Below are 13,953 nucleotides of genomic sequence, written 5' to 3' on the forward strand. Positions count from 1 at the left end.
GATGATTGAGTGGGTGGAGGGGTGGACTATCAAGTATTAAAAAGTGTCATCCTGCCATAAAGGAACATATAGTCTAGCTGTAAATATTCAGAAAGGCACTGTTGCTTTGATTTCATGAGCTATACTTTCAGTTAAGTCATTTTTGCTTACCATGAAAGATCCTTTTAAGTAACAGAAGTCACACTGTCAGGTGTGTACTCATTTCTCATTTTTGGATTGGAACTATGTTTGTCTGCTCTGGAAATTTTTTCTTCAAACATTTAGGAGGAAAAAAAATGGCAAAGATAATATTGTTCATCAGAGCCTGAATGCCAAGCCTGGTTTTGCAATTTACCAGCTCTGTGACCTTGGTTAAGTAACTAAGCCTTTCATGCCTCATTTTCCTAACTTCCTAGTCTCTCCTTGTGTAAAGTGGGGATAAGCTCTAATTGGGTAGCTTAGTTGGTTAGAGCATTGTTCCAATATGCCAAAGTTGTGGATTTGATCCCTGGTCAGAGCACATAAAAGAATCGACCAATGAATGCATAAGTAAGTGGAACAATAAATCAATGTTTGTCTCTGTCTCTATAATCAATAAATTAAAAAAAAAGACTTTCTTCAAAAAAGTAAAGTGGGGATGATGATAATAGAGCTATACCTCACATTATTGAGAAAATTAAAGGAGTTAATTCATGTAAATAAATTGCTTAAGAATGGCTGGCTCAGAGTACTCAATAACTGATGAGTGTTATAATAATGATTGTGATCACAGTATACATGTATCTAGATTTTTATTTCTATGAGAAGCTGATAATAGACATTTAAGTGCTATCTATAAGCTTTCCATATCAAATTTAAGCATTTATATATAAGCTAAAACAATTTTGATAGTTCTGGAATCTGGAGGTTTGAGGGCTTCAGTATACTATTCTCTTTTGTGTATTTTTGAAATTTTTCATGATACAATTTATGTTCATATTGATTTTAGAGAGAGAAGAGAGAAGGGCAGAGAGATAGAAACATCTATGAGAGACATCGATCGGCTGCCTCCCGCATGCCCCCTACTGGAGATTGAGGCCACAATCCGGGCATGTGCCCTGATCACAACCAAATTGGGGACCTCTTGGCTCATGGGTTGATGCTCAACCATTGAGCAACACTGGCTAGGCTCATGATACAATTTAAAATCAGAAATTTGGGGCAATGATGCTGAATACTTGGAGATTTATAATGACCTTAGCACTTGAAATATTATGCTAACCAGGCGTCTTCAAACTACGGCCCGTGAGCCACATGCAGCCCGCCGAAAACATTTATCCGGCCCACCGGGTGTTTTTGCCGCCGTTGCCTGTCCTGCTTAGCAGCCGACTTGTCCCGGGCCCGCAGTGCGCATGTGTGGGATGTCTGAGGGACAGTGAACTGGCCCCCTGTTTAAAAAGTTTGAGGACCTCTGTGCTAAACTGTCCTGAAGTAAAGAAACCTATTAAGCTCTATTTAATCCTGCATTTTTCAGATTTGGGAGAGACTCTTTGGAAATGCTGATCTAGGGTTTCTTTTTGAGGGGAGAAGTTGCTTTTTGCTTTTTAGAAAATTTTCATAGGATTGTTAATTCTCTCTTGCATTCATGATACCTCCCCACCCCCCTTCAGTTAGGTCAGCTACAATCACTTATTTGAAGCCAGTTATATCAGTGGTCCCCAACCTTTCGGACTTCGAGGACCACTGATTGGCGACCGCTGAGTTAGATCATCCTGATTGAGATTGATCATGTCAGCTATTAACAGAGGGAGTGCTCCCAGAATGGTGAATCTAAAAAAAGGAATTACCAGCTTTCTAGGGCCATTGCATCCTGTGGGCCTTTCCTAGTCCCATAGGCCCTTTTCCCCTTTCCTTTTCTGTCATATCATCCAAATATTGGATTTTTTATACTGCTTCATATAGAAGACAGACAAAGCTTGCCTGGAATGAAAACATCCCTGGAGAGATTAGACTGTGACTACCTCTCATTTCCAGCGTGTAAAGGCAGCAGATTAGATTAAGAAATAAATAACATAATACTGTGCTCCATTTGGCATAGGGTTTTGGTTGCCTAAGAAATAAATGAATTGGTTCCTGAGAATTTTGAGAAATATGGCTTTAGTACTAGAACTGCACAATGTTACCAGGATTTGGAACTAGGGACAGAGGGTATCTTAATGGTTACATCTGATCCAGAAAAATCGCTCTCACCAGTTTTTCCAAGGCCTTTGTGGGGTTTTTGTTTTTTACATTTTTATTGATTTCAGAGAGGAAAGGAGAGAAAGATAGAAATATCAACAATGAGAGAGAATCATTGATTGGCTGCCTCTTGCACACCCCCTACTGGGGATCAAGCCCGAAACCCAGGGCTTGTGCCATTGATCGGAATCAAACCCAGGACCTTTCAGTCCGCAGGCTGACACTCTAGCCACTGAGCCAAATCAGCTAGGGCAAGGCTTTTGTTTATTTTGGTATTAGAGCTCCAGTAGGAGATGTGAATGTCACCCAGATCAGTTCATCCGAAGGGGATTCCCATTGACTGGGAGCTACCGGGAAGAGATTCTATCCCTGAGTCCCAGAGATACTTTTATTTCAAGCCACCCCTCCATGATGAGACCCCAGCTGTCCCTGTGGTGCTCAGTATGGTGGCAAATGTCTCAGCCTGTGACTTCCTAATGCTTTCTGGCTGCTCTGTATCTCCAGTGGGACTTATGATGTCTTATAACCTTTATATGGTTGCTTTAGATTCTCTAAGTGTATTCATCATAAAATTGAGTGCTTTTTTGAAGGCATTTGTGATGAGAATCTCAAATGGACCAATGTAAAAGTGTTTTGTGTTGCTATAAATATTATAGACTTCTCAGATAAAACTAATTCTCTAGCGCATGCGCGCGCGCGCGCATGTGTGTGTGTGTGTGTGTGTGTGTGTGTGTGTGTTATGTGATAAGGTGAGAGTGAGAACTGGTATCAACCTTCTAAGTATTTGTAAATTGTTTAGGTGTTAGATTATAATAACTGGTGACTGTTTCTAAAGATAAAAAAATTAAAAAAACTTTTTTCTAGTCTGAATACTTTTTACCTGTGTCTTTTCCCCCTGTGATTTGAATTGCTCTTTCTATAACTATATATTTACATTAGTCTGATTGTTGCTTTTTACTATCATAGAAAGTACATAATTGGTAGATTTTATGGCTCAAAATTGCAGCTAACACTGATTCATAATTCAAGGTTAACTGTTTACATCTTCTGAAATTTTTACGTGTGAAGTTGACAGCATGTCATTATTGGTAAATAAAAGCAGTTTTCAATTGCTTGCTTTTTTTTTACTATTCAATTTGAGATACATTTGAAAATATGAATAAAATTATTTTTGTTTCATATCAAGAAATGGATGAAAAGAGGCTGCTGGATCCAGGGTTGAAAGTTCATAAAGGCCTCTGGGATTATACTCTGAAGAGCCAGCAGATGGAATGCCTGAGTGACTGAAGAAAATGGGTGCTAATGCATCTAACTATCCTCATTCATGTTCCCCGAGGGTAGGGGGAAATTCTCAAGCCCAACAGACTTTTATAGGTAACTGTTTTCATTTTTCTAATTCATTTTATTCTGTGAATATAAATAGAATCGTGTTTTCGGTGGTCTTTTCGGATGAAAAAATAAATGAGCTGTGAAAAAGTTATAATTTTTCAGCATCCAGGATTTTTCCTCAACAAATGTAAATCTGCTCTTTTGTCCTTATTTACTATGAAGAAAAGTTATTTGAACTTTTTATGTTTATAAAAACAAAATCAGGGTGTGTTTTTTTATGGTTTAAGAATGTCTAAAAATTTTTAGCATAAAATATGTGTTAAAGTGAATGTTGAAAATCAATGTTTAAGAAAAAAGAAACACATTTTCATTTATTTAATTTCCTTCTTAGGGACATCATCCTATTCTCAGCAAGGCTATGGTTGTGAATCAAAATTATATAGTCTTGACCATGGCCATGAGAAACCACAAGACAAAAAAAAGAGAGCCTCTGGCCTTGCCACCCTCAAAAAGAAGTTTATTAAGCGTCGAAAATCGAATAGGTCTGCTGATCACGCCAAGCAGATGCGAGAACTCCTCTCTGGTTGGGATGTTAGAGATGTCAATGCATTAGTGGAGGAATACGAGGGAACTTCAGCCTTAAAGGAACTTTCTCTACAAGCCAGTTTGGCTAGACCAGAAGCCCGGACATTGCAGAAGGATATGGCCGATCTTTATGAGTATAAGTATTGTACTGATGTAGACTTAATATTTCAAGAAACTTGTTTTCCTGTTCATCGTGCCATTTTGGCGGCAAGGTGTCCATTTTTTAAAACACTGCTTTCTTCCTCACCTGAGTATGGGGCAGAGATCATAATGGACATCAATACAGCTGGTATAGATATGCCTATGTTTTCTGCTTTGTTACACTACCTTTATACTGGAGAGTTTGGAATGGAGGACTCAAGGTTTCAAAATGTCGATATCCTCGTTCAGCTTAGTGAAGAATTTGGAACACCAAATTCCCTTGATGTAGATATGCGTGGACTTTTTGATTACATGTGTTATTACGATGTCGTCCTTAGTTTTTCTTCAGACTCTGAACTGGTTGAAGCTTTTGGTGGAAATCAGAACTGTTTAGATGAAGAGCACAAAGCTCACAAAGCTGTTATTTCGGCACGGTCCCCATTTTTTCGAAATTTATTACAAAGGAGGATACGGACTGGTGAAGAAATCACAGACCGAACTTTGAGGACTCCCACAAGAATTATATTAGATGAGTCCATTATACCAAAAAAATATGCAAAAGTTATATTACACTGTATGTATACCGATGTGGTGGACCTCTCCGTTTTGCACTGTAGCCCCTCTGTGGGGAGTCTCAGTGAAGTTCAGGCTCTCGTCGCAGGGAAACCAAACATGACCAGGGCAGAAGAAGCCATGGAACTTTACCACATAGCACTGTTCTTGGAATTTAACATGCTTGCACAAGGTATGAAATTCTAATTTTCAATTTTTCTTTTAAAATTACACATTTGTCTTCCAGATTTGAAAACACAACCAGTACACTCCATGAAAACACAAGCAGTACATTCCATGATTTCAGTGTTTGAGATGTGAAAGGGTCAGTTTATTTTGAATGTGTACTTATGACATCTGAGACAGAATTTACGGTTAGTATTAATGTGGCACTTCATTTAGCATTAAAGCCAAGCATTAAAAACTAGTGACTAAGAGCAGTAGATGAGACTGAAGGCTCTTTCTTTCCTAATGTTAGACTATAGGTAAGGGAATATGTAATTACCCAGTTACCACCCACCTACACCCTGTCTGCACTCAAGCTTTGAACTAGCCCTATTTCCCAGATTTCAAGATTATACTTGATCTTGGACTTCTTGGATAACTTAGATTCTCTTATTTACACTCAATGCTTTATTCATGCTGATGGGTTTAGAAGAATGAAACTTCATAGTAACAATGAAGATAGTCACATTTGGAAACAAATTTATTTGAATCTGATTTAAATTTTAAGAGATTCTGTATTTTTTCAAGCTCAACCTGCACATCAAGCAATAACCTGCGGCATGTAAGGGGTGTCAGGCGTGGTTAGTGTTAGACTCATATACCTTCTTAATTTAATTCAAACTAAAATTTTTAAGTTAGGGCAGCACTTTTTGTTGTTGTTATTGTTATAGCCAAATTAACATGGAAGTTATATTGGAATCTTAACATTTCAAAGCTGAAAAGGGACCCTCGACAGTAGAGCAAAGGGTAATTATTGTCCTAACAGAGCGCATTCTTAGTTTTCTATGGCCATATATTAAAAGAAAAGTTACAAGACATGAAATTACTTGAGAAGTTTAGCTAATGAGTATTTGCTAAAAGAGCATTAGAAGTTGCCAATTAGAAGGGAATGTTAACGGTTTGAATAAAAGACAGATTTAGAAAGGAAAGCTAAGCACATTTTCTTTTTTTAAATATATTTTATTGATTTTTTTACAGAGAGGAAGGGAGAGGGATAGAGAGTTAGAAACATCGATGAGAGAGAAACATCGACCAGCTACCTCCTGCACACCTCCTACTGGGGATGTGCCCACAACAAAGGTACATGCCCTTGATCGGAATCGAACCTGGGACCCTTCGGTCCACAGGCTGACGCTCTATCCACTAAGCCAAACCGGTTAGGGCAGCACATTTTCCTAACTTGAAAATAATGTGTATTGTATGGCTAAATCAACAAATTAATAGGACTTGGAAAAATAAAAAATAAAATGAAAGCCCCTGTTAAATAACAATGTCAGGAGAAAAAAAGGATAACAATGTCAGGAATAAAATGAGAGGAATTATATAGAAGGAAACATTGATAAATAAGAGTGAAAAAGTTGAGATTTCTGTTACATGAAAAATTTCTTATATTTTGATTTTACCGTTATCTTTTTAGTACTAGTACTAATTTTGTTTACACAAAGTGTCATTAAAATATTTTTCTATTAATTATTTTACTAATATTAGTAGACTGTTTAGATGTCAGACGATAGGAAAATACGTTATCAAAAATAACCTAGGCCCTAACCCAGCCGTGGGCAAACTACGGCCCGCGGGCCGGATCCGGCCCATTTGAAATGAATAAAACTAAAAAAAAAAAAGACCATACCCTTTTATGTAATGATGTTTACTTTGAATTTATATTAGTTCACACAAACACTCCATCCATGCTTTTGTTCCGGCCCTCCGGTCCAGTTTAAGAACCCATTGTGGCCCTCGAGTCAAAAAGTTTGCCCACCCCTGCCCTAACCGGTTTGGCTCAGTGGATAGAGCTCAAGGGTCCCAGGCTCGATTCCAGCCAAGGGCATGTACCTTGGTTGCGGGCACATCCCCGGTGGGGAGTGTGCAGGAGGCAGCTGATCGATGTTTCTCTCTCATCGATGTTTCTAACTCTCTATCCCTCTCCCTTCCTCTCTGTAAAAAATCAATAAAATATATTTAAAAAAAAATAACCTAGGCCTGGCCAGCATGACTCAGTGGTTAGAGTGTCAGCCTGCACACCAGAGGGTCACAGGTTCGATTTTCAGTCAAGGGCATGTTCCTGGGTTGCAGGTTTGATCGCCGCCCCCAGTCGGGGGTGAGTATGGGAGGCCACCAATCAAAGTCTCATATCAAAATTTCTCTCCTTTCTCTCTCTCTCCCTCCTTTCCCCCTCCTCGCTCCCTCTCCTTCCCTTCCTCCCTCCTTTGCACTCTTCCTAAAAATCAGTGGAAAAATATCTTCACTCCTTGGGTGAGGATTAAAATAAATTTATATATATAAAAGCCTAAGTGACCGTTACGACCAGTCGACCAGTCGCTATGATGGGCACTGACCACAGGGGGCAGACGCTCAATGCAGGAGCTGCCCCCCTGGTGGTCAGTTCGCTCCCACAGCCAACCTCCCACTGCCAGCCAACTTCCCATGGTCCCTCCCCTTGGTCAGCCTCTATGGGTCCTGATTGACGGACAGGAAGAGGAACCCCACCCGTGCATGAATTCATGTACCAGGCCTCTAGTAAATAAATAACCTGGCAGCTTGACCTTTTATTCTATAAAAACAAACTTGTCAGAAAATTTTGAAGGTTGCAACATTACCAAAAAGGTATAATAATCTCTCTCTTCTCGAATTGGTTTTATATTTGACATGTTTAAAATATAAGAACTTATTGTATATACTTTACTGTTTTAAAAAATGGGAAGGCATTCCTTAATATAGATATTTGTTATTTTAATTTTTCAAAGAAAGGTAAAATTAATGAGCCAACTCTTACGTCTTAGGTAATACTTGATCTAGAGTTCTTTTATATTGAGACTCGAGGCCCAGCGCGCACGAAATCATGCACAGTTAGGGTCCCTAGGCCTAGCCTGGCCTCCGTTGCATGGCGTCTGCCGCCCTGCGATGCTACATGAAACTCCCCGCCCTGGGACACTCCACGATGCTCGGGGCCCCTCGACTGCTCCTCGAAGCTCGCCACTACACGGTCATCGAAACTCCCCAGTCCCACCACTGCTCCGCAAGGCTCCCCCCACTCCGTGACTGCTCCACGAAACTCCCCTGCCCCGTGACTGCTACGCAAAACTCCCCCGCCCTGCGACTGCTTTGTGAAACTCTCTGCTGCCCGGGTGATTGCTCTGCTAAGCTCATGGCCATCCCGAGAAGCAGCCCACTGCTGCCGCTCAACAGTCCCCAGTCCTGCCCCGCCACCAGCCCCTCCTCATAGTGAGCAGCTCAGGGACTGGGGGGGGCGGGGGAGGGGGGGGGGAGGATGGGACTGAAAGGTGCTCCATGCACTTCATGGTGACCAGTTGCTTGTTTGGTCGTGACGGCACCTAGCTCTTTATATATATTGGGATAATTTTTGTTGTTAATCCTCACCTAAGGATATTTTTTAGAGAGAGTGGAAGGGAGGGGGTGTGAGAGAGAGAAAGACATCGATGTGAGAGAGACATACCGATTGGTTGCCTCCTGCATGTATCTCCACCAGGGATCAAACCTGCAACACAGGTATGTGCCCTTGACTGGGGATCAAACCAGAGACCCTTTGGTCCAAGGGATGACACTCCAACCATTTAGCCATACCAACCAGGGCATGAGATAATTTCTTAATCATTTAGCTAGAAACCTTTTTTTTGTATATTTTTGGTATAAAACATTCCTTTTATTTCCTTAATCTTGGTTACTTAAAATCCCTTAAATTTGGCTGCATATGGCTCCCTGTTTCATTTTTCAAAATTCAGAGTTTTGGTTACTTGGCCTTTTGTCTTTTGCACTCAATGTAGTCCTTATCTATTCTCCATACCCATGGTACTATTCATGTTAAGGTTTATAACAGACCATACTTGCAGCATAATTTTTACCTCATTCCCATGGGAAGGAGAATATTTGGTCACTTGAAAAGGGATTTTATACCATAAAACTTAAAAGCTCAGGTTCTTGAACTAGACAAACTGGATTTCAATACTTCAGTACCATGTTTTAACTTGTATAATGCTCTGAGGCATCTATTGTGTGTAATTAATTAGCTTCTCTCCCATGCATCCAACATGATACTACTTATGTACCCTTTTGGTGAGAATTAAGAAAATAGTCACCAAAATCATTTTCTGTGATTCAGACAGTCTCCCAGTTAAGAAAGGCTGTAAGACTAGCCTGTTGGGCAACTTGAGGGTATGACCATATCCTCATCTTTGCATTTCCAATACTTGGCACATAGTAGGTACTCAGTAAGTGGGTCGAATAAGTTAATGAAAGTTAAAGCCCGGTTTTAAAAGGAAGACAAATTTTATTAAGGGAGGCTGGGGCCTTAAAACTAGATATGCCCTTCAAGGTAGAGAGGTGATTTAATAGTTTCAAGAGCATCGTAAAAAGAGGCATTTATAGGCAGACAGCAGAGTGGTTTGGCAAGTGGATAAAAAGGAGAACCTGGCCTACACCAAGAATGCATTTTATTCAGACAAGTAGACAGTCACTATTAGGGAGGTAATTAAACAGATAATGGGGCTGGCATTTTCAGACTAGGTTTAACTTCATTTGATTTCTTACATAACAGATGGTATATACATTTCTCTTTTTTCCAAAGCCCTAATACTATAGTACATGAATAAAAGAAGTATAAACCCTTAAGGACAAAGATACCTGAGAAGAAAACAATAGTGGAAAAAGGGGTATTGAAATTTTGGGAAGCTGGAAAGCAGATAAAGAACTAATTACTGGCTTAACAAAGAAGAGAGGTCTATAGCTCTATAGCAGTGGTTCTCAACCTTCCTAATGCCGCGACCCTTTAATACAGTTCCTCATGTTGTGGTGACCCCCAACCATAAAATTATTTTTGTTGCTACTTCATAACTGTAATTTTGCTTCTGTTATGAATCGTGATGTAAATATCTGATAAGCAGGATGTGTTTTCATTGTTACAAATTGAACATAATGAAAGCATAGTGATTAATCACAAAAACAATATGTAATTATATATGTGTTTTCCGATGGTCTTAGGCGACCCCTGTGAAAGGGTCGTTCAACCCCCAAAGGGGTCGCAACCCACAGGTTGAGAACCACTGCTCTATAGCCTTAAGTCACCTTTATATATGGTGTTAGAAAGGGATGGGGTTTTGTTTTACTCCATATAATGATGTGGTTTCTGAGCACCCCTCTATTAAACAATCCATTTTCCCTCCCTACTTTGTACCACCTTTTATTAAGTTCATATATATGTATATATATATGTTTATGCTAGAGGCCTGGTGCACGGATTTCTGCATGGTGGGGTCCCTTGGCCTGGCCTGCGCCCTCTCACAATCCGGGACCCCTCAGGGGATATTGGACTGCTAGTTTCTGCCTGATCCCCGCAGGCCAGGCTGAGGGACCCAACTGGTGCATGAATCCATGCACCGAGCCTCTAATATGCATGTAAGATATTTGACTAATCTCTTCCCCCCCTCTTCTGTCCCCCGTTCCCTCTGAGATTCATCAGTCTGGCCATGTTTCCATGCCTGTGCATTGAGCGTCTGCCCCCTGGTGGTCATTGTGTGTCAGCGAACAGTCGAATGGTTGCTTATGCTTTTATATATAGAGATATCAGTACTTTCATTTTGTTTTAGTGGTTAATTTCTTTGTTCTTAACCAATATCACTTGCCCAGGTGGGCAAATCCTGACCTGCCCCTTCAATTCTCCACCTCCAATCCCCCATCTAAACTTAAGAGACCTGAGATTTGTTTTCTAAAGAAATCAAAGTAGAAAGATTCCAAATCTGGAAATAGCTTCAAAGGGGTGGGGTGGGGTGGTAAGGTACAGGCTGAAATCTAGAATTATGTGAACACCTACAAACTAAATGGTGAAATCACCCCCTTGCCTTCCCCTGCAGAGTTCAAGCCAAGTGGATATTTTTTTTTTACCTAATAATAGACAAACATGTAAATTGACCATCCCTCCGCTACACTCATCAGCCAGTCAGGAGAGTGTGCAAATTAACTCAACAAAGATGGCAGTTAATTTGCATACACAGGCGCGGAGTGAGGACTGAAGGCTCCGGCCAGAACAGCGAGGACTGAAGGCTCCGGCTGGAGCAGCGAAGGCCTGGGTCCCAGGTGCCAGCAGCCAGGGGAAGGAAGGCCTGTTGCACGAATCTCTAAGTGCAACAGGCCTCTAGTAAGACAATAAATTAGAGCTCTAGAAATGTAATAGCCAACATGTAGTGGTGTTTTGGAGCTCCACTATAGTTATGTTCAGGAATTATACAATGAAAAAGCCAGTTAGCCTTCTGTTGTTTAACAAAGACGAATACAGTAATCCTCCCTTATTTGCCATTTTGGTGCCATTTTGAGTAGTATGATGAAGTCTTGTGCCATCCTGCTCTGAATCCTTTCCAGGACATGAGTCATTCCTTTTTCCAGTATCTCCACACTGTATATGCTATTCATCCGTTAGTCAGTAGCCACCTGGGTTATCAAATTGACTGTCTCCGTACACAGTGCTTATATTCAAGTAACCCTTATAGGAGTCATGTGCTACTTCACAATGCCTATGTTACTCAACTCACTTCATCTCATCACATAGGCATTGTATAGCATTTCACATCACAAAAAAGGTGAATATAGTATAACAACTATTTTGAGAGAGACCACATTCACATAACTTTTATTACAGTATATTATTATAATTGTTCTATATTATTATGTTATTGTTGTTAATCTCTTGCTGTGCCCAATTTATAAATTAAATTTTATCACAGGGATGTATGTGCAGAAAAAACATAGTAAACATAGTGTTTGGTACTGTCCGTGGTTTCAGACATCTATTGGAGGAAAACCTGGTGGATAAGGGGGGACTACTGTAGTCAGCAAGTCTGTTTGTGCAACAGAGCTTCCAAACAATTGTTTACTGCCTCATTCTTAAATACGAAAACCCATCTAAGGCTCACTGGACATTTGAGAAAAACTTCCTAATTGAGACAGATTAGAACAAAAAGAACAAAGTACTAGAACTAAGAAACAGCAGTGAAAGAAGGAGGAAAAATCTTTAACAGAATAAAAATACCTTTATATAAAAGAATATTTTATTGACATGAGACATAAATAGAATGCTATAAAGGTAAAAACAGGTGCTCTTGGAAATAAGGATATGTTCCACTAGCGATGAAATAAACCAAGAAAAAGGAGGTATGGATCCAAAAAATGGGTCCAACACAGGAAAAAAGAAAGGGAAATCTTAATTACTAGCTATGCTGTGCAGTAGGTCTAGTGCAGTGGTTCCCAACCTTTTTTTGGCCATGCCCCACCTAAGCATCTCTAAAATCCTGATGCCCCCTAGTGACATATAATTTTTATTATTCAAAAAGTGAACTCTTCACGTGGAGGAAGCCTAAAAGGCCATTAACTTGTTCTAAACAAGCTTCCAAAAACATGGCATCCATGAAAGAGAAAAATCCTATATAATAAAAGAGAAACATGCAAATTAGCCATCCCTCTGCTACGCTCAAGCCACGTCCACCAGCCAATGAGGAGTGGGTATGCAAATTAACCCAACAAAGATGGCACTTATTTGCATACACAGAGCAGAGTGGGAGAGCCGGCAGTTTGCGGGGGACATAGCTCCCTCGGTCGCTCCCTTGGTGTTGACATGGCTCCCTCAGTCACCGGATGGAGAGCAGAGCAGGAGAGCCGGAGGCTTAGGGGGACTTGGCTCCCTTGGTTGGGGAAAACCCAGAGCTTGGGGAGCACCAGGAATTCTGGGAATAGTAGTTTTAGTGGCAGCCCCAGGACTGGAAGCAGAAGCCCAGAGTGCAGGGAGCACCAGGAATGCTGGGAATCATAGTTCTGGTGCTGACGGCTCTCCTAGACAGTAGAGCAAAGTGATCCTGGAGCAAGTTACTGTTGTGGTTGGGGATGGAGGGAAAGCAAAGGTGAGAGACATAAGTAAAATCAGAGTGTCTAGGAAAAATTAGAGGGAAGATATCCTAAAACTTCCAGGAAATCTCCACCAATGGAGCAAAGAAAAAATAATGCCTCTATTATTCTGTGAGCAACAAACCAAACTGGGTTGGGGGTCTCAGACAATTCACTCATATGATTGCAAAGACAGACAGAAACTCCCAGATTGGAGAGGGCTCCCCTGAGGGCTCCCAGATTGGAGAGGGTGCAGGTTGGACTGAGGGGCCCCCCCACCCCCAGTGCACGGATCTTCATGCACTGGGTCCCTAGTAAAAGAATAAAAGCACAGTTGAAGTACTGAAGAAGAAATCACTAAGAAATTGTTTAAAAAATAATAATGTGAAGTGATATGAAAAAAATAGCAAATATGTAACAGAACTGTAATGCATAAATACGTCACAATATATATTTATATACTGTATATGAGGCTCCTAGAACCATAAGAAATGCAAAAAACTCACTAATAACTCATTCCCGAATTGCCCCCTTAAAATTCAAATTGCCCCCCTATGGGGCATGTGCCCCATGTTGGGAACCATTGGTCTAGTGGGTATCCAGTCTAGACTTGTCTGGGGAGGGGGTCAGGGGGAGGCGCTTGAAAGGCTCCCTCTGGGAGAAATCAATTACCTGAATGTTGTTTGAACACTGAGTGACAAGTGACATTGAAAGATTGTATGCATTTTTGGTGACTTTATGAAGAATTAGCAATAGATGTATAGAAAGCAAAGTGGGAAAAGAGGAAATTAATAGCTCCAAGAAAAAAATTAAATTACTTATGAAAGATAATATAATTCTAGTAAACTGCTTGGCTCAGCTGTAAGCAATATTTAAATAGTCATCATAATGTTAATACTGAATATTGATTTAACAAAAATTGCAATTCAGAGAGATAAATACCAAAAGAAAGAGATAAAAAATTGAGCAGTTGCCTCTAGGGAGCAGGACTGGTAGTGTAAAAGAGATAGGGCAGAGGGTTTTGTTTTTAGGATAAGCTTT

General features: G+C 40.4%; 1 protein-coding gene across 3 annotated transcripts in view; it reads left to right on the top strand.

The window, feature by feature from the left end:
- Positions 1-13,953, top strand: part of LOC139009269 (BTB/POZ domain-containing protein 7) — a 77,977-nt gene that overhangs the window by 16,932 nt on the left and 47,092 nt on the right. For all 3 annotated transcript variants that reach the window (XM_070413471.1, XM_070413479.1, XM_070413489.1), the window contains exons 2-3: positions 3,383-3,570; positions 3,917-4,996. In XM_070413471.1, the coding sequence (XP_070269572.1) occupies positions 3,489-3,570; positions 3,917-4,996 (1,162 nt within the window). In that variant the 5' untranslated portion in view covers positions 3,383-3,488. The remainder of the gene's footprint in view (positions 1-3,382; positions 3,571-3,916; positions 4,997-13,953) is intronic.

The sequence above is a fragment of the Myotis yumanensis genome, unplaced genomic scaffold (genome assembly GCF_028538775.1).
Source record: "Myotis yumanensis isolate MYYU_CA2020_CCGP unplaced genomic scaffold, mMyoYum1.0.hap1 SCAF_1, whole genome shotgun sequence".
In the NCBI taxonomy this organism is placed as follows: Eukaryota; Metazoa; Chordata; class Mammalia; order Chiroptera; family Vespertilionidae; genus Myotis; species Myotis yumanensis.